At 39.7% G+C, this 21,949-nt stretch overlaps 1 protein-coding gene across 1 annotated transcript in view; it reads left to right on the forward strand.

The window, feature by feature from the left end:
* The first annotated feature begins 399 nt into the window (after window positions 1-399).
* The window catches only part of PDZD8 (PDZ domain containing 8), a 59,322-nt gene continuing 37,772 nt past the window's right edge, over window positions 400-21,949 (forward strand). Inside the window, exons 1-2 of the mRNA XM_021295471.2 lie at window positions 400-1,450; window positions 19,682-19,804. Of these exons, the coding sequence (XP_021151146.2) occupies window positions 552-1,450; window positions 19,682-19,804 (1,022 nt within the window). The 5' untranslated portion in view covers window positions 400-551. The remainder of the gene's footprint in view (window positions 1,451-19,681; window positions 19,805-21,949) is intronic.

The raw sequence follows: 21,949 nt of genomic DNA on the forward strand, positions 1-21,949 counted from the left end.
GCAGCGCTGCCTTCAGTGCTGCGGCGGACGGCGGCCCGGACACCCCCGACTGATAGAACGGCACCCGGGGGTGCTCAGGTGAACTGCCCACCCGGTGTCCTCATGGCGAGGCACCCAAAACAGCGCTCACGGCCCCTCCCGTTCACAGGCGGTGGCCACAGAGCCCTGTCCCGCTCTGAAGACAGTTCCCGAGGTGCCGTGTACCTGTACCCGGCCCCCCACCTGGCCCGCCCACAGCGCGGCCGCGGAGCCTCACCGCCCGCGCATGCGCCCTTCGCGCTGTGACGCCACACCGCGCTGTGCCGTGACGTATCCGGCGAAGCCTTCCCGTCTCTACCAATGGGATCGCGCGGAGGGGAGCGCCGCGCCTCCCGTTGGCTGGCACAGCCCTTCGCCCCGCCCCCTGCCCGCCGCCGCGGAGAGGGCGGTGGGGGGACCCGGATGAGGCGGCCTCGGGCGGCCGCCGCCGTTAAACGCCGGCCTGCGGGCGCGGCCCCCGCCGTGGCGGCGGCGCGGTGAGGGCAGCGCGCTCGGGGCGCGGGGCGGCGAGGATGCTGTTGGTCTATGTGATCCTGCTCTCGGCGCTGGCCGGCTGCTTCCTCACGCTCCTGCTGCAGCTCCTGCTGCTGTACAGGAGGGAGCCGGAGCCCCCCGCGACGGGCTTCCCCGGCACCATCTACACCCGCGTCGCGCCCGACTCCACCCTCAGGGAATACCTGCAAGGCTCGGAGCCGGCCGGCAGCCAGGCGGCTCCGGAGCCGGTCCCCGGAGCTGCCCCGGCCTCAGCGCCGGCCGCCGCGGCTCCCGCCGCCGCCCCGGGCCCGGAGCCCAGCGCCAAACAGCCGCCACTTCAGCAGCAGCCGGAGCCCCCTGCGGACCCCTGTCCCCGGGAGGAGACGTGCCAGTTCCTCAATGCCATCTTCCTCTTCCTCTTCAGGGAGCTCAGGGACACGGCCCTGGTCAGGGACTGGGTCACCAAGAAGATCAAGGTGGAGTTCGAGGAGCTGCTGCAGACCAAGGTGGCGGGGAAGGTGCTGGAGGGGCTCAGCCTCAGAGATGTCTGTCTCGGCAACGTCCTGCCTGTCTTCAAGTCGGTCAAGCTTATTCGGCCGGTGCTCTGCAATGAAGAGGGTTGCCCGGAGGAGCTGGGCTTTGAGGTGGACCTGGAGTACAACGGTGGCTTCCACTTGGCCATCGATGCCGACCTGGTCTTTGGCAAGTCGGCCTACCTCTTCGTCAAGATCTCCCGGGTGATGGGGAGGCTGAAGCTGGTCTTCACACGCCGGCCCTTCACGCACTGGTCCTTCTCCTTTATGGATGACCCACTGATACTGATCGAAGCCAAGTCGCTGTTTGAAGGGAGGACGGTGCATCAGCTCAATTCAATCATTGTGAACCAGTTCAGGAAAGTGATTAAGCGCAAGCACACCTTACCCAACTATAAAATCAGGTAAGACGGCCCATGTCCTTGATGTTACTTTTGGTGGTGTCCATTAGAATTGCTGTTCTGCTCTTAGTAAATAAAAACAGATTGCTTTTGGCATTTCTACAGCTTGTACATTGCTTGTCTGATGTAGAAAGCTTTCCATTAAGGTAAGTATGGATTTCAATTTATAATAGGTGAAGAACCCATTGCACTGTGAGATTGTGGCGTGCCCCGGACATGTAACTAAATGGCAGAATTAGTAGATATCAAAAAATGCCGGGATCCTGTTAGGTGTCTAACAACAGGACTGTGATATCCCTCCTTGTAAAAGATAGAAGGGTGGCTCTGTGGATAATGTGTACAGTTTGGGGTGTCCTTCTCCCAGGCTTCTGCCACCGGTGAGCCACCTGGATGAGATTTGTGGCTTATGCTTACCTATAGAGGCAAGGTGGTTGTTACTTAATGTGAGAAGGAATAAAGTTCACTCTCTAGGGAGTATTTTTGAGATCCCATGAGAGATGGTGTCCTCTTCCTTTCTGGTTTGCTGAATTTCTACAGTAACTGGAGAAATCTAAAAGCTGTTAAGGGAGGTATTGCCACTGTTGTGGTAAGTAAAACTTTGAGGGGCCTCTAAGATTTTTTGTATGTTTTCTTTTATAAATGGACACACTGCAGTACAAACTGCATTATATAGTGAATATAATGAAATGTTCAGTGATATTCATGGGCTCTCCTCTGGAGATATACAAAACCCACCTGGACACGATCCTTTGCAACCTCCTGTAGGTGAACCTGCAGGGTGGTTGCACTAGATGATCTCGAGGGGTCCCTTCCAACCCCAACCGTTCTGTGATTTCTGTAGCAGAAGAGGCATCTTTACTTTGATTCCACCCTTAGTTGAATGTCCCACCATTCCTTGTTCAGGTCCCATGTTCTCTTTCTGTCATGTGTCTTACCACTCTTAGGATACCATGTTTCATTTCTCTTTTGTTTATTCTTTGTAGCTTGTGTTGTGTGTTAGGTAAGGATTTTTATTTTGTTTACCGCATTCTTCTGCAGTAAGCATTTTCTCTGAAATTCATCAGAGATGAGTAACTGAAAATGCCTATTTGAATTTTGCAGTGTAATTAGCTTTGCAGTGATGTAATTCTTACAGCTCCTTCAGACAGTTCTTCTGCAATAGAACTCTTAGGAGTTCTCATGAAAGTGAACATGTAAAATATCCAAGACTTGGAAAGCCCTGACAGGGCAATGAGTAGCTTCTTCGAGTAACGTGGTGATCCTCTCAGGTTTTGAGGTATTGAATTGCTCTCTGGAAGACAGCAATCCTGGGCAGCAGGGCAGCTGTCAAGAGCAAGTTTGCTTCCATTCTCTCACTGTGTTGGAAAGAGACTGAAGCTGTTAACCGTGGAGAAGAGCCTGAAGTAGCACTCTTGGCCTACCTACAGAGGGCAAGTAGAGCAAACAATCTTTACACTCTGTAGACAAGTTTTTAGGGTGCCTGTGGAACCAATGATGATGTGCTCCTCCCCTTCAGGAGAGGAGGATTGTCATCTTTATTCTTCCTCAGGGAGATGCACTTGGGCAGCAGGGCACTCTCATCATTTAGAGGTAACGAGTTTTTCACATATTTCTCAAACTTTCTGTACCAGAAAGAATGGATAAGGCATGTGTGAGTCACTGACATGTTAAAGGGACTGGAGGGGAGAATAAGGAAAGAAGCAGGGCACGATGTTTGTGACAGAAATGGGAAGAAGGGTGAGGATAGAAGGTAACTGACACTGAGCTCATTATAGGAAGCATAAGTTATTATAAAGCTACATAAATTATCGTAAAACTAAGAATGAACTGTTATTTTACTATGTTCCCTTTAAGTTATAAGGAGTTGGGAATTTGTGAATGCTTGAGAAGGGAATAGTGTCGTGTCTGTTTTCTACACTAGATAGTAGGTTGGTAGCATAGGGTGGCAAATGTTCAATGCAACATTGTCAAACCCTCCATATGGTGCTTTTGGCATTTAAATATTATACTGTGTTCTAAACATGTCATTCTGACCCACTGTGTTGTAAAGGGGGAAGGCAGGACACTAAGCTTAATGCGCATTAATGAATTGTCTTAAGGAAGGAAGATGGGTCAGTGGTGTCCCGTCTCGAACTTTGCCTTTAAATCTTCAAGTGGAAACACGGACCCTGCATGGAAACCTGTAGCTGTCTGTGAACCTCTAGCTGTCCACAGTTGCCCATGGTTTTGTGGAACACAGACTGAAAACACGTATTCTCCACATGCATGTATCAGTTTATGCAGGTAGATCCCTAGACAAGCAAAACTTGCTAACAGCTCAGTGGTAACAACAGACTTTTATGTGGTGGCATAGTTGAGATGTTATGATTTAGCTGATATAGAGAAGTGATTTGGAAAATCAAGCGCCCTGCTGATAAGATGACAATTTGGTATTTTTTAGAAGAATTTGTAAGAATACATTGGCTTGGGATTACGGTATGTTAATATTTTCCTTAGCAAAGAATGTATAGGCAGAAGTCAGGAGGGTTTCACAACTGCTTAATGACCTGTTACCTTACTTAAAGCTTTAACAATTTCTCATCTACAGGGAATGTGCTTATCCTCTCCCCATTTTTTTCCTATGCCGTATATGTCTTTTGTCTAAGTACATAGTCAGTGTTTGCTTCCATGTGTAGTTCAAAACCTTTTTGATGTCTCCCTGCTCTTGCTCAAGTAACTTCATAAATAAATCTTTGAATAACAGTAATTACAACCTTGTAAACAAACACACTTGGAGCTCAGGAAATTATTTTAGCTGGTTAAAGGGGAACTTTGTAACCCTGCTAGCTTCCAGATTGAAGTCCACAAAGAAGTTTTATCTTGTTTCAAGGTGCTAAGTAGCATTAAAATATATAGTTTTCTTTGCCTTTTGTATTAGGCAACTCATAGAAGTTCTTACTTGGTAGCGAATGGCAGAAGAACTTTTGCTCACAGATGATTTTGAATATCCTATAAGTAAGTTCCTGTAAAGGACACACCCTCTTCCCTCATATTTAATTGTAAAATACTGCATTAAAAAAAATAAGCGTGGTGTCATCACACATGTATTGTTTGTTGCTACAGCCAAATTACTACACACATAGTTTTGTATTCTTTCCAGTTATGTGCAAAATTCTATGTAGCAAAGCAGAAATTAGTGAGATCTTGTTTTGTATCATCCATCACTAGGAGTGACTTTGTGCAATGTGTGTAACTGTAGCTTGAAAGCAGAAAAAGGCATCTTGCATTCCTGATGTGCTCTTAAATGCATATGAAGGGAGGCAGTAGAAACTGATTAGTGCATTTTAAAGTTTGTTTAGTGTTTTATGTACAATTTTCTCTATAAAAGCAATTGCTTACTAATTGTAAAAGGAGGGATGCACGTTATGTCTAAACAAATAGTAATTTGTGTTTTATTCTAATAGTGTGTAATCACTTTTGTTTGGTGCTTTAAGAATGCATTTGTGTGTGGCAAAACAACCTATTTTGAAGCTGCTCTGCCATTGAATGGCAATTATTATCTTGTGTAGTAGAATTTGGTTAAATCTCTGGAAGCAAGGCTGCTGGTAAAATTCAGGGAATGGTAGACTTTTATTTTTAAATTTTTTAGACATCATTGCTAACAGATTTGTGCATGCTATTCAATTGGTAATAGTGAGGGTTACTGGTGTCTTGTAGCTAACTTTAATCTTAATGTATTTGTTGCTTTGTAATAGAAATGCACACAGCTTTTCTGAAAGCATTGTGGTCTGTCAGAAGTTTCCTGTTCAGATGTGAGGAAGATCTAAAATGACGTGTTGTGGGGTTTTTTTCCTTCTCCAATACACAAGAGTTCTGCTGCACTCTTGAGAAACTAGGTAACTGTGAGTCAAGATGGATTTTTATAACTAGCCCTAACTTCAGTAAGGTAATGGAGAGTTGTAGGTATCATTTATTTGGCTCTACACAATCCCCAACTGTATTGTGACTTGCATTAACTAGTTAAATTATACCTTTTTTTAGTTCTAAGATGAGTTGTATAGAGCTTGGGAATGAGCATGGAAAGCCTTGACTTCCCTGTTGGTTGTTCATGATGTCGACTATTGGTGTTGTGCAGGGTGGCCACCGACCCACCACTTTTCTCACTATCCCAGCATCTCTAATGCTGGTACTCTCAGGAACCACATTTAGTCGGTGTTGCCCATTGGCTTGACTTGACACTGGATTTTTCATGTAGGTTTCTTTCACTAGAACAGGGTGGTAGATAATTATCAGCATAGAGTGGAGTTTATCTAGAGGCCTCTATCCAGCTTTTATTTTTCGTGTATACACTCAAACAGTTCTTTAGAAGTATTGTAGACATTGTTCATATTGGTTTTAACTCTCTATATCTTGTCCTTTTTAATAGTAGGATAAGGTGGTTAGCACAAAGCTGTACTTGCTAGCATTGCCTTAGCATTTATTATTTAGAAATGGAGTAAAGACTATTTCAGGAGTTTATCCCCTTGCTCGCTGGTGCTGTTGCAGTAGTCGTGGGTTCATCTCCATTACTTCTCTTACAAGCTATAGCTTGCTCATTAACCTAGTATTAAGCTGCTTATTGGTGGCAACCTTGATGTTCTCCGCCATCCTATCAGGTATATAGGTACACTAATTATGCTGTATTATCTAGCTGTGTTGAACAGGTCCTGATCTTGCTTTGCATATGTTTTGGAGAGCTTTGGCTTTTGGGCTCTTTCTAGAGAATAAAAATACCCTTTGCCGTCACGAAGATACAAAACAATTTGTGTGTATGTAAAAGGTGAGGAGGAAGTACTCGCAATCTAGTCTCCTTCCAGAATTAATTTCACAGTATTTCTTAATAGGGTAAAAAAATCTAGCAGCTGCTGTGTTGTGTGGGTTTTTTTGCCTTTTTTTTTCCTAAATGTGGGGTCTTGCAAGTTCATCCATTAGATCCTAAGCAGATTAGGTGTTGCCTAAGCAGTGCGGCAGTTCTGTACATTTCAAGAACACTTGTTTTCTGAGTTTGTTACACTAAAAAAAGCTAATATTTTGTATTGATACTAGCCTGCTGGAGAAACTATACTTTGCTTTATTGTAAGACACGCTACTACAGAGTGGAATAGTAATCTCACAAAGGGTTACTTCTAACATTTCTATATCAGGTATTTAGATGACCTCCTGAGGTCTCTTTCAACACAAACTATCCTTAGAACTGATCATTTGCAATATAGTTAGTCACGTTAAATAATTCCATGCTTTATTTGGAAGCTGGGGCTATATTGAATTTCACTGGGAAGAACCATTAGACAAGCCTATTTTAACTTACCATTAGAGAATGCACTTTGAGTGTTACACAGCAGTTTCTTATTTTTTGAAAACTTAGGTAGTAATATAAGTAGCTATTGATTTGAAGTGTGTTTTATAATAGAAATGCTTTCATAATATAGTAATAGAGGTATTGGAAAAAGTATAATTTAAAAAGGTATATATTATTCATATGATGAGGTTATACTCAGAAACAATGGTAGAGATTGAGATTGTGAGCTTGTCTTAACTTCAGAAATCAGCAGCCAGTAGAGACACCTACTTTCTCTACAGCTTCTGCAAAGGGAGAGGATATGGAGATTCTTCTTCTGAGTGAATTTCTACTGTGCTTCTGATACGAATCTCTCTTATTAGTTAAAGCTGTCAGGCACTCCTGTTTGAAATTCTCATTCCTGTTGCTGCTGAAAAAAAATGCTTTTTTGCCTTTTTTTTAATGCCATGCCTGTTCAAAGTGCACAAATCTTCAAGTATACAGAAGCATTTAAAAGCAAACAAAAAAACCCAAACCTAAACCAACAACATCAACAACCCAGGATCTGAGTCCTTTTCTGCTCTGCAAAAATGGCTGGTAAAGCAGCACTGTGAGCCTTGTGGGTTGTCAGACTGTTCCAGAGAGTTAATGCTCTGATGCCAGCACAAAGACTTGTTCTGCTAATGGCAATGTGGTGATAATTGGAACCAGCAGATCTGTCTGTAGACAGTAGTTTCATGCTTGGAAGATTGTTATGCATGGACAAGTAGTTTTTCTTACTCATACAGGAGTTAGATAAATGGATCTATAAGCAACCTGACACACAGTAAACAAAACTAAACCCCAGAACGCTAAATATTTTCATTTCTTCAAGGGTGCTACATGTGTAAAAGTAAGCTTTTTGTAGTGTGGAGCTTTTTACTGTCTTTACTTTAGGAGTGGTCTGTCTCAGATATACATTATGTCTGGAGGTTCACTAAATATTTAAGCCGAAGAAACACATATGTGTTACAAAACATGAATGTAAATCACCTTATGTAGATATCAAGTTCAAAACCTATTGGTTCTAGGGGTTTTGAAATCTTTTGGTCTCTTCCCCAGCTCCAGCCCTTCACAGGCCTTCTCTCTGGAAAGATGTAATTCTGAAAGAATGCTGGTTTGAAATTTTTCATTATAAAGTCAGAGTGAATGAATGACCAGCTACTTTTTGGACATCTCTCAGTACACAGGTGGCATTCTTTTCAGGTTAGAGTGAGCCTTTTCTTATGATTAGTCAGCAGCTGTTACTTTGTTTTTCTTTCCGACTTGAGATGGATTAGTGGGGAAACTGGGAGACCATGGGTATAGTTAGGGACAAAAAAAAGATCCCTCAGTTGAAGGGAGAGATTAAGACAGAAGAATAAGTTATGCTGATTACTGTTTGTGTTTGCTGTAGGTAGCAATCCATCCCATAAGCATTAAGGTTAATTGGTCTGATGGGAAAATAAAGCCTCCTTCAACTTCTCGTGCTTGAAACAGCGTATAAAAGATTCTTTGTGCAATAATAATGGAAAGAAAATTACCTCATTTAACACCTTTGTTTTGTGTTTAAAAATTACATAGTCCTGAAGTGACCTTCTTTCATGTGGATAGTGAATGAAGGCTCTGAAAAAATCCAATAAGATTTATTTGGTACATCATGGTGTTTGCGTGCCCTAGAATTGAGACCTCACTCTGCTGCTCACCTGAAATCTGATCTGGCTGCTCAGTGTGAACAAGTACTTCTTTTTATTCAGTTGTCGTAATTTGTATAGCTTTAATTTATTTTGTTTAAAATATGAAATAAGCATTAGTACTTTTTCATTTTTTGAAAGGTAACCTTTCTTTTCAAAGGAAATACAGGGCATACAGGAGTTAATCACATTGCTGGACTGTAGGCATCCAACAAATGTCTGAGTTTGGCTCTGATCCCATCTGTTGGAGCAGGTAGATGTGTTTGAGCACTAGAGTCGGGCTAATCTGAATCACCTTCTATAGGTTGTATTATGATTTTTAGTTGCTGTGGATAGCTAGTGTGGCTAATATTTCCCCACCTGTCACACAAAACTGAACACTGGATTTTTCTTGCGGGACATTACTTCAGGGAACAGAGGCACAGAATTTACCTGTAGAAACGGGTAGCTGATAGAGCTCTCAATAGCATGTTGGATGTCAAAATGCATGAGTCTCTTCTAGAACCCATTTTATATATATTAAGCATGTGAAATAGTCAATATTTTCGTTAGGAAATGATACTTAAATAAGCAGCCTGAGCAAAGACAATAGGTTTTAGCAGTTGTGGTGGAAACAGTGTGGTGCTGTAGGGATGGTGAAGCTTAGTCTTGGGCTGCTGATTTCCTGACTGGAGTCAGTCCTTTCATGTTGCTGGGTTTCTATGGGAAACCGCTTGTTCTGCATTCCTGCAGAGATTGCCTTAAGTCACCCGATGTGCTCCTGTGTTTACAGTTCATGTTCACACTTGTTTGATTTAAAACCATTTCAACATTTGATTTTTCTTGATATTATTGTTCTTTAGAGAGTAGGAAAAGACTTTTAAATTTTAAAACTTCTTCTATGATTAATAAGATTTATTGTCTAAAATGAGTATGGAGAGAATGTTACATACCTATGCGGTTTGTTAAGTTAATAATTTGTGCTACCCAGGTGTGCTAAAACCTATTAATTGTGGAACTATAAAAACCTCTACATGATGATCCCAAACAGTGCTTTTATCCAGAAGAAAGCAATGATCCAGTATTATAAATGTGATTCTGTGATACATGAATATCAGTATTTTATACAAGTAAGAAAAAATGCTCTCTTGAAAGTGTTTGTTTTGATGTTTGAGGGCTGAGGAGTACTTGTTCATAACCGTGGTTAAATTCCCGTTTTGGAAGTGAGTATGGGTGCCAGCTGGTGTGAAGGAGATTTGAGAGTCACTATTTTATAAACATTTGTCAGGTTCATTGTGCAATACTAAACTGAACACAGAATTTATAAATAATTTCTTGAGCAGTTTCTGCTGCAGTCACTGAGTTTCTGGTTAAGCTAAAGAACTTACTGCTGGTGTGTTCATCTCGGTTGAGGGGCATGAGGAAGATCCATGTAAGTTTTGGAAACTTTTCCTGTTGTCATTTACCTTCGCTGTCTAACAGTTGTTTCACAAGCCAGTCAACTCCAGGCTACAATTCAGGATGTTCAGTGATCCCAGCCAGTGTATCTAGTAAATTAGTGGGGAAAAAAAAAAATCTGCGGTGAAGACTTCAGTTGATGGATTTGTTCGTGTTGCAAAGGAAGTTTCTGCAGTAGGACTGAAGTGCCCAACCAACAGTGAACTGGTTGTGTATGTGGTGTCAGGGTGCGGGTGCTCTGAAGTGGCTCTGCCTATCGAGGTGGGGACATGCTGAGTTGGCTTTGGCAGCCCAGAGCATCTCTCTTTACTGCAGGACCTGGCAGCATTTTATTAATAGACCTGTGGCCATAGATGGCTATGAATGCTGCCAAGGGGTTGCTGGGTGTAGCAGAGGAGAAAGACAGGAAAACACTTATTTTTTGTGCAATGAAAGGCAGAAATTGTTTTCAACTCTGGGTTGGGCTCTGGAGAGCTACTTCATTCCCCACCCCACTTAGCTGTTTAAATTCATGTTAGCCTTAAAACTACATGGGAACAACTTTCATAGTTTCTTAATTCCTCTGTTCAGCTTGCAGCTACACTGTAGTTCAGTGCAACAGTCTGTGAGGAGCAGGGCACCCAGCCCTCTCCATTAAAGCTATTTTGTGTCACTGTGTATTTTTCATGACATAATTTTCCCATTTTTCAAGGTTTATCAGATGTTGTAAAAATCTGTCTGCAATAAAGACTGTATTACAGAGAGCAGCTGATGATAATCAGACTGTTACACATACTCAGACAGTAATTAATTACCTGATTTGACTAGCATAAAATTAAATTAGGATAGTCTTTCGGGTAAACTTTTTTTTAGCAATTTTGTGCTGCTTGAATGATAAAAGTTATAAGGACAATTTGAGATTAAATTTACAAAATTTTAATATGGGACAGAAATTAATAAATGTTATAATTTCCATTAGACACCCACAGATTATACTTTGTTCATTACTCTCTTATCATTCGTAATGCTAACTTTCAGTATATTTTCCTTTCTCAGTTTTAATGGCAACAGTTATGAAAAATGCCCATTCAGAAGGAAATGTCTATAAATACTGCAATTTGGTTTTATAATGGTATTAAGTACAATGTCACATTTTGTTTGCAAGTGTCACTGAAGTGAAGATACTACTAATTACAATAACTAATACCACAAATGTAAAATACTTTAAATGGTGCTAAAACCTTTGAGAAATATCCTGTCAAATATACTTTTATATAGTATTTTAAGTGTAAGCCATTGTGTAGTAAGAACCAAAATGGACTTTTACATGAATGTCATTTGTGTAGCAAATTACTTAAACCATTATTCTTGTTTGCCTGAGCTAAAATAGGAACAGTAGAAATGGAAGATCATAGTGTTGCAGTGACATGGCAAAAGGCTGCATGGAGTTGTTTGAATCTCTGCTATGAATGATCTGGCTGGGTGAATAATTCCTAAGTAATTCAACAGTGGAAATGATGCAGTGTAACTCTGAAAGCTTCACAACAGTTTGTATTTTTTGTAAAGAATTACTCTGCATGCTTGCTAACAAAACTTAATGCAATAAACAAAACAGATTCTAATGTTGCCAGGCGGAGAGCCCAGTGGATTACAAGGGGAGGTGAGGTGGGAACAGCAATGTCATGGTTATTGTTTTAAAACAATACTACAAAAGCTCAGGTTTTTTTTCTCTCCCTTTTTATTCTTCCTGTTCCTTTGAAAGAAGGGCAAATTAGAGAAAATATCCAAATTCATGGTGGGGATGGTGTGGGAGAAGGTTATGGTAATTTGAGCAGCTGTGTCTTTCAAATGGAATCCCAGTCCCGGCTTCAGCTTGCAGGAGTTGCAAAGTGCAGGGACCTGTCCTGTTAATTAATCTTGCAATCCCCTCCTGTATTTGCCGGTCAACAGTGGTGCCACAGGTCATGTCCAGGTGTTAGGTAACCCTGTTTACAGCACAAGCCCATTAATAAAATGCTGTTACTCTCAAATGGTGACACATTTGCTTGGAAGACGGTTGGCAAGTGTGTATCGTGGTATGTCCCCATCAGTCCCCAGCACTGCAGTCAGAAAAGCTGAGCTCTGATTCCTGCTATTTACAATTTCAGGGTGAACCAGTCATCTCAGCTTTGAAAATGCTCCTCCTAATGCTGAGTGACACTGTCTCCAACACTTTGGAAGACTTTAAGGGTGTGAATTGGACCATTTTTTGTCTTAGAGATGACTAGATAAACGTAGAGGAAAAGCTTCTGTAGTTTCAGTACTTTTGAAGCTGACTGGAGGAGTAAGGATAAACCTTGGAAAGCCATCATGTTTCAAATTCATAACAAATACAGATATTTTTTCACTTTTGGTTTACAGCTGACGGACTGTTTCCAGCAGTGACACATTTTCTGGGTGATCTAAGAGAATGTTGTCAGTTTTTGTATGGATGCAGGTTAGTGTTCAGAGCAGAGGATTAAAACTCTTGAGCTCGATGAACGAGCTATGTGTATGGACTTCAGGCTTCTATTAGAACATCATTTTCCTCTGACTGGATTGCAGAGATGATATTTGTAGAGAGACTTGAGACCTCCTTATGGGAGAATATAATGCTCAAGTGAGAAGTTTGTTAGCATCACTTACGGGAACTAAACTCTAATCGAACTGGCTGAAGGTAGAATTTTGGGGTGGCTCAAATTTGTTCGTTTTCAGGGGGTTCCTCCTGCTATTTTCTCCTTGAAAGCCTAAAAGCTGCTTGCTGGTAGGGCTGCCTCTCTTCCAGCTCTACGTGAACAAGAACGTATTCTGCGTCTCGTGTCCCATTTGGAGCAGAGCCACGACGATTCAGGCTTTCTGGTCAGACAGGGAAATTTTGTCTTTGTCCAGTCTGAGACTGAAATATATCAGGATTTTGATCTCTTTCTCTTAATTAGAACCAACAGCTGGCTTTCAGCTTGGTCACATACAATTTAAAAAAAACCACTACCACGTGGAAGCTTAAGGAGATCAAGCTTGCATTGACTGCGTGAACTAAGCTATTTCAGCAGCTACGGAATTTAGAATTTGGGAAACTAGTATTCCTGAAATGCAAAAAAGTCTGTGCATGGTCAAATTGGTCTTGTTTGTGCTGATAAGAAAGCAGTTTTGATAAACCTGATTCAAGATTTCTTTTTTCACTTGTGGCTATTTCAATACAGACAGCAGTGTAAAGTCTTTAAGTCTTTCCTGGCTGTATTTACAATGACTTCTGTCATATAAGCAGAAAAAAATATTCTACTGGCCTTTTTGGAAGGAGCTACTTGACTATTCACATTTATTCTTTTATCTGTTCTTGTAGAGTGGGTCTTAAAGTTATAAAAGGGCTTGTTTTAACTGTCTGATTGGAGATATACCTCACGGATACTGATATCACCATAATAAGAATCTGGAAATGTGTGAAACATCTTTGAAGAAAAAAAAGAGTCTTTGCTGCCGCCTCTTTTTTTTTGAGGTCTTGATTTAAAAAGTGACTGTTCATATATTGAGAACTTATGTGTATGAGCCTCCCACATGCCTGTGGCAGAATATCCTGTAACACAGTGGGTGGAGTGCTAGAACCGATTTGCACTTTTCCATGAAACTGCCTAGAAAATAAACCTACTCTCTCATCACAGTGTTTTCCAGGTTATTTGTAAGCCAAATTTTCATGGGTGTTGGTAAAACTGAAATTATATTTCTATACTGAATAAGAGTATAGTTTGAATTGCTCAAGTGCTCTGTCTGTGAATACTAAGACACTTCTGCAGCTTTTTGCCTTGTGAAATCAGTGAAAACAGTGGTGGAACTTTTTTTTGTCCCTGATATTTTTTTCAAACTAAGGATGAATTCTGTTCTTTTATCTTCAGTGTGAAGAATGATATAAGCTGTTTGCATTATAATACCTAATGAGCCTCCAATGTTTGCTCATAAGTACTTTTAAAATGTTATTAATGTGATCATTCCCTTTTTAGGAGTGGGTTGTAATATTCTAGAATTTTTGTAGGAGTAAACTTCATCTGAAGTTACACACAATGTAAGAATAGAAAACTTTTTTATGACTTAAAATATCTGGTGTCTATCACTTTTTTTCAAATATATGTATTTAATAAGCTCATGGGTTGTAGTTCTGTGAATCAGATTAAAAAGGCAATGTAGAAATGGCTGAGTTGTGTTCTGTAGTTGGTTGAACCTTTCGAGTCCTCCCCAAACTGAAAATACATTCAGCAGTTATTCTTTTAAAAATATTTTAGATACCAGAATCTTTGCATACAGTAGCATTTCGGAAAGTATATTGATGCTTTACTAAACACAGTCTGAATTTAGATTTTGATTTAATTTTTACTTAGAGTTGTAAACAAAACCTGAAGTCTAGCTATGTTCACAGTGTAGCCTTATAATAAACATACTTGTTTTTTTAGCTGATGGGCTCTCCTGAGACTTGAAGTCTTTTTGCCTTGTTTATTAAGGTTTAAATGGTTAATGTAACTCAATTAAAATTTTCATAAACCTGACAAAGTTTCATCTTATTTTACGGCAGTAAAGTAGTGCTGGAATTCATATAATACAAGTGATTAATGTGGTCTTAAACACATATCCAGTAATTTTTAGACAACTGCTTTAGACATCAGAGTTCCTTTAGAAACCCAGAAAATAATTTACAACTTTTCCCAGAGCTTCTTCTAGGAAAGTGTTCTTACTACTTTGTAAAACCTCTACAAAATCCTAACTCGGTCCTGCTTTTAGAAATGAAGCCGTAAGTCTTTCTGCTTCTCCAGTTAGGGAATGGGCTACTAAGACCTTTCACAGTTTGTTCCCGTCTGTATTTAGCCCTTAACAATTATTTTTGCCCTGTAATTCTGGATATTCTTAACAGATGCAACAAACAGAAACATGTAGGGGCTTCTTTATCGCTGGCCAGATAGTGAATTTTTCTTTTTCCCTGTTCTTAATAGTTTGTCATGTAACTAAAATTATTGTAGTTAAGTACATACTGGTGGGAGCAGTTAATTTCGGTAATAGATTAATTAACTGAAACTAAGGTATAAAAGATTCCTTTCCTCTGTTACAAGCTGGCTTGAGGACTACAAAACAATCATCACAGAGTACTGAATATGAAACGGGAATATAGGTCAGACATTTCTAAAACTAAACCACTGAATTACAGTGTTGTTCCAAGTAGGTGAGTTCCACAGGACTGAGAAGGAAGAATAGTGTTATTCAGGGGCTGAAAACACCCGAAATGAAGGGAACTAACTTGATTTGTTTGGAGTTTGGTTCTTTCTTCAGATGCAGCTTTGATTTTCTGACTTTGAGTGAAGTGGTGATGAGAGGAGAGCGATTGAGCCGCTGAAGTGACTCTGAAATGCGGCAGGAATGGAGTGGGAAGGTTTTCCATGCATGGTGTCTGGGAACGGGTTTGCTGTGCTTTGCATGTGGAAGAGTTCAGTATTATGCTACTATACCCATAATTTTAATCCTGTATATTCATTGAATAACTTTATCTTAATTATCTTTCAGTGTTATCATCTGATGCAATTTCTCATGTGAAATGATTTTTTTGTTCTTGTTTGTAAAGAAACACTTTTGCTACTTGACAGCTGCTTTTAAATATTATTCTTTATAGTTTGTGTTTTTTTCGCTTGCTAAAATTTCACTTTGTTTGTGGTTATTCCTCTTCATATTATTAAATTGAAATGTTAGTTTTTTAACATTTTCATAAGTGTGCTATTGGCATTTTAGACTTCTGGACAAATAAGATGATCAATTTGGGGAGGGAGACTAATTTAAAAACAAATTGATAACATACTCTAAGCATCTAAGATACTTTTAAAGGCTTTAATAGCATCACATATTCAAACAGAATTTTGAGACAGGGACATAAGGTGTGGGTTTTTTTTCTTCTACAGTAGTTATGGTGCGCCTATATTGTTCTTCTGGGGAACATGAAGAGTTTACCAAGGCTTAACAAATGTGGTTTAAAGACAATTAAAAAATCTCTCCCCCACAAAACCTACCTTGCATCTGATAGTTGTTTAGTATCATTTGGCAGCTTTGGAATTGAAAAGGAGGCTTTTGGATATATGGATTGGGTTGGTGTTGTCCTGCTTTGTTGGTCAAGGACTTGTGACACGAGCATGAATTTTGCCTTTTGACCTTTTTGAATAAGGAGGTAGCAGCATCAGACACTACTCGAAAGGGGCCTAATATAGTTGCAATGAAAATCTGCCTTGGAGAACCTGGTTTAAACTGGTACTATATTTCTCCTAAGTGCCTTTTGGTAACATTTTCTCAACTGTTGTACTGTCAGGAGCATCTCCTGGATTTTCCCATGCCATTGTCACGGCTTGAAATGGAATGGACCGATTGTGAACCATTTGTTATGGGCTTGTTCTCTACTGACAGATGTCCACCGATTTTATATAACTTTTTTGGCTACTGGTTGAAGTTAAGAGAGGGAACTGAGAATCCTGTGATGAGCATCTGGTCAGAGAGCCAGATGAGAGAAAATCAGGCATTTATTTTACTGTCCAGGTTACTTTATGGACTTTTAGAATGGAGGTTTATTGGTAGGCTGCATGATCTTTTCTTTCGTCATCAGTATAATGAATTTCTCTTAAGGAATTTATTGGTGGACTTTCACTCTTTAAAGATGGACTAATTATTAGAGGGTAGCAAAACACACTCTTAAAGCTGTTACAGAAATTACAGCAAGGTTATTTGCACAAGGTATTTAATAAAATAAGTTCTGTATTATAGTAGTGGGTTTTTAGAAGGTAGAGTAGCTCACAGACACCCTGTCACAGGGAAAAAAGATGGGAGAACCTGGGATGCCTGCGTGAATTGCTGGTTGCCTTGTGTGTGGTTTTATCTTTCCAAATAGATTTGGATTATCTTGTATTTAAATAGTCCATCAACAGTTCATTTAACTATTAGATGATTGAAATCTACTTGAAATAGTAATTTGTCCGATGTTCAATTTTGGAAATGTACAAGCTCTTAGTAAATTACCCTAAACAGATAAGTGCTGTGTTATAAAATTGGAAGACTTTAGAGCAGCACTCAAACACTAAAAATGCACTTATTGTGAGATATTTAGCTGTTTGCATGTTACTAATGCCAGTGGAAGTAGGTAATGTGTTAGGGTTTTTTTGCTAAGGATTTTGCAAATTAGTTTCAGTGTTAAGAATGTCAACATAAGTGCTTGTTGTAAATTAAAAATGTTGAGACTGCTTTTCATCCCATATTTGTAGAAAATTTAACCAGTGCTGCACAGTCCAGCATATATAGCTAAGTGTTTTGCCTATTGTATATTATTGTCTGTGTATATATATATATATATATTTTATTGGTATTTTAGATTTTTTCCTCTTGTATTCACTGTTGTATTAACTTTAAAATGTCTATTTTGATACTAGAAATCAAAATTATAGTAAACATTGTCTTAATCTACCACAAAGTGTCTTGTACCGAGGATCATTTTGTCATTCCATGCTGCAGCAGAAGGTTGCAGTGTGATTTTGTTAAATAGCCAGCAGGCTGTTTTATGGTATTTGTAGGGGAAAGACCTGATCATTACTAACACTTGTAAGCCTGGTATTCCAGAAATTTGGAGAGGTGATGGTAACCTAATGGACCCTCTTTCTTTGTTCTGCCTTCCAGATATCTTGTTTCTGTAGTTCACTGAAGCTCCCAGTGATGCTCATTAGTTTGAGATTCCTGTGGAAAACCTTTTTTTTTTTAATAGATTTTTGGGACAAGGTATATGGGCAGTTGCTAGTACTAATTGCAATGTTGTTTATTTGTGCTGGGAAAGCAACAACAACAAAACCCAAACAAATAAACAAAAAACTAAACCAAACCTTAAACAACCTACAAGTATCTACTCACTCAAAACTTGGCATTATTTTCCAGTGCGGTTGCCTAACTCTTCCCTTTTGCCTAACAACATCTGAGCTAGAATCTGTATTTTGAGGTGGTAGAAATGATTTCTGAAAGGAGCAGGTACCCTTGCTCGTGCTGAGGGGAGGTGGCCAAGCCCTGCAGTGGCTGCAGGTCTCAGGAATCTGTAAAGTGAAAATAATGGGGTTGTCTTGGTGGTATTTTCCCCATTCTTGTGATGCTGACTATGCCTTTAATTCAAGAACTATAAAGGAAGATTATGAGCAAAACATCAAACCAAGTAGGAATGTTTTGGGTTGGTTGTTTATGGCATGCTTATAAGCCTAAAGAGTGGCTGATGTGATTTAATCACTTCACATTTTTCATACGTAGACGTAAATAATTTATTCGGTTTATTTTCTTTAACTTAAATGTTTTGACTTGACCAATTTGAAGCCTGTTCCTTCCTGGTGGAGTTAATGAGGGAGAAAACTTGGAACCAAATTAAAGTTAGGAGTTGAATTGGATTTTAGGAAAAGAGCTGGAGTGTTGAGTTGTATTTATTCACAAGGAGAACAAAAGAAATGTCTTTCTCATGGCTCTGTATGAGGCTGATGCTCGTCCAGAAACCAAGTGTCTGGAATCGGGGCACCGGGCTCCCTCCCAACGAGTGTGCCGGCACTTAAAGGGCGCTTCATTATTTATTTGCATCTCTAAAACTCCTCGGTTCAGATCCATGTGACTGTTTCCTGAACATATTGTGATCTCTGAATGTGACAAGCAGATGCGTCTGGTTGAGCAAACAGTCCTTATGAAAGGCTCCTTTCTCATGAAATGGCAGATACATCCTGCAGGCGATGGGGCTGGTGTCCTGCTATTTGTAAGTCTTCAACAGAAATAATCGCTGGGAGGCCGTGTTGGGGCCAGGGGACGAAAACCAAGGCATGGGGCAGTGCTAGGAAATGGGAGCAATAAATAAAAACAGAGAGGAGGAGTACCCTGCAAGTGCTTTTTCAAATACTTTATGTAAATGCTGGCGCAGATTCCGTGATATCTTTCTGCTTTGCAAATAGAAAGGGTCGTGTTGCTGTTAGGGTTGCGTGTCTGAGTCAGATCGCGGCTGCGGCCAGCGCTGAAGCACTATCACTGAAAACTGAAATTGGTATTTATAACTCAGCATATTCTAATCAAAGAGGGAGAATTATGTGGTGAGATAACGGGTAAATATCTTACTATCTCGAACACGAACTGCTTTTCCTGTGAATCACATGCGGCGATGACGGAAATAAAGCTTCAGGGCAAACATTTAGAATACCTTTAGAATATCTTTATGTTAACTGAAGAAGACTGGTTCAAAAGAGCAACCAAGTGTTTTTCACAAGATGAGGGAAGTATCAATCTGTGTAACTGAAGTGTACTGTTCATCAGGGTCTGCCAGTCCTCTAAGTACAGCAATGTCATAAAAATTTACGCTTTAGCATCTTGCTACATTTTCGCCTTTCAGTGCTGTGATGTTTTATACAGATGAACTTAAAACTTAAAGACCTGCTAAGATATTTACAGCAAAAGGACTCTTGCATTAAATCACATTTACAATCATAAACATATTCCATGACTTGATCAGCTTACCACTTCCTCAAAATTATCTGCACTGGTAAATATAACTCAAATTTATTGTTGTGGAATTATCTTTATTTATATGTTCTCCAGTTTTCTGCATTCAAAAGCTTTAGTAGCTTCTACTTGTTCCTTATGACCAACAAATATGTAGGAATGACATTATTTCTCTTTAAGGGTGTTCAAGTTTCAATGTAATCCTGTTGCCTTTAATTTCTGTGTGTTAGTGGTGTTTGTGGCATTTGAATTAAGATAAATCTCTTCTATATTTTTCAGGTTTAAGCCATTTTTTCCATTTCAAGTGTTGCCTCCTGATGAATATGAAGACCGAGACCTCTGTATACAGGATATTCTACTGGCAGAAGGTCGACTAAAAGTCACGTTAATTGAATGTACGAGGTACGTTTTGTGGTCTTTTGCTCACTTTGACTAAGCAAGTACAGGCGTCTCTTTAAATTTGTTGTAATTGTAGGCCTGTTCTGATTCAAGAAGTAGCAGCTTCGGTGTTGTGATTAAGCTCTAATCAAGAAATGTGTATTTTTAAGCAAAAACGAACAGTTTCACTAAGTTTCTCAGGCACTTCTGCATGGTGTGTGGGCACATGCATTTGCCTTTCGTTTGAATTTTGCCTGGTTACAAGCTGATCTGTGCCTCCTGTGTGTGTTTTTGTTTGGTTGGTTTGTTTTTTTGGCACACCAAACTGTGAATCTTTCCAGGACAGTATAAATGTTGTAATTATCCTATTGTATTATGTTGTAAGCAAAAAGAAATAATTGCTTCATTCAGTCCTACTTAGTTGAATCCAAATAACTTTTATAAGGCATTATTTATTGTCTTGGTATTGAACAAAATAATTGAAAGAAATAAAGAAATAAAATCTACTTCATTGGAGAAAAGAAATAACATTCTTTTTAAAGCTGGAGAAAAGGTGTGTGGGTTCTTGGGGTTTTTTTTGTCAGACCTCTTAGTTCTTGGTTTATGTTAGATCTTATCCTAGCAGTGCTTAGACTTTGATCTGCTCATATGCCGTTCTGCTTTTTATGAACTAAACTCTTTTGCAGCAAGGTTCTTTAACCTGTTCTTTTCAGTGCTTGTATTACCATGAGCTCTGTTTTCCATTTTTTTTCTGTAGCCTCGTACAACTGTTTGAACTGTTATTTGCTATACTAATGTGGTTTATCAGAAGAAAATATTCTTCTGCTTCGAAGGATTGTGTGGGCCACAGCAGTGATTATTTATGGTAATAAAATTGCTGCTTACCTGTTTCCCTAGTTTTGTGATATGTTATCTGTGAACGATCCACGAATACGAAATGACTCCGCACGCCTCTTGGCTGTTCTGCATGTTTCCTCTTCACCCGTATTAAGGGAACTTGTGATCTCTCTCTATAGTCAGTCTCCAATTTCTGTTCAGTTATTATCAGAGGGCTCAAAATAACTACCTTAAGTCATGTGCAGCTAGGGTTTGGTTTTTTAGGTTTGGAAAGCGATGTTTTTAAATACTATAGCTTTCCTGAATCTGCAATGCTGTCTAACATCACCAAGATATCACTAGCGTTGTGTTTCTTTCCGTTACCTTTTAGAAGCCAGATTGCCGAGTTTGACATCATCATCTGACCTCTCAGTATTTCCAGCTGTCACAGATGCTTATCAGATGGCTGAGAGAGGAGGCAGTTGCTGGCTTGTCAGGTCTTTTAAGCTTCAGGTCTGACTTAATCTGGCTATTTTGTGCAGCTTGAGTTTCTCAACACACACTTAAACTGTATCTCAACGGGCACTTCTCAGTCTAGATGTCTGACGCTGCGTCCCATGGTCATTCCTCAGATCTTCCACCCATCCCATCCTTTTTTGAACTAAACTACAACTGCTCTCCCCCTATGAGTAGATACTCTTGCTTAGTTTGTACCTGAGGATGGTGACGAGGCAGAAGCTGAAAGAGGATTTTGGTAGTAAAAAAAGAAATATACAATATACACAAGTAATAATGACATTTCCCCTTTCTCTCACCTCTCTATGTGAGTTGGTGTGAAGGTGCTGGGACCATTCTCAGCGGTTCTTTGGCAATGCAGTGCTCCACACATTCTCGTTCCAGAAATGAAAGATCACTTTAATTTTGCTGTGTTTTGTGGTTTTGCTCGGTGCCCCAGAAAGTTTTGATATTCTCTTTTGGTACAGTAACTAATCTTTGACTTGTGTACAGAATTTGGTGTAGGATTCTTGACCGCTGATGTTGTATTCTGTCTAGTCTTGTAACAGTTCTGCTACTTCTGCTTAAGTCTGAAATACAATGGTGAAACTATAGTGATAAAACACTTAGCAAGCTTTTTGTATATCCTAAATGTCTAGTTTGATTTCATTATATTATTCACGTGACCAAATACTTAAATTTTTTGCACTTGTTTCCTTTCTAATTGCAGGCTTGACCATATTAATTTTCTTGCTGTCATGCTATTGAAAGAAAAAAATGTATTTTGTACATTTTGAAAATTGAATTAAAGGATGGGAACTTTGGTGTAAATAGTAAGGAATATGTTTTGCAAATTTT

Source organism: Columba livia, chromosome 6, assembly GCF_036013475.1.
Source record: "Columba livia isolate bColLiv1 breed racing homer chromosome 6, bColLiv1.pat.W.v2, whole genome shotgun sequence".
Lineage (NCBI taxonomy): Eukaryota > Metazoa > Chordata > Aves > Columbiformes > Columbidae > Columba > Columba livia.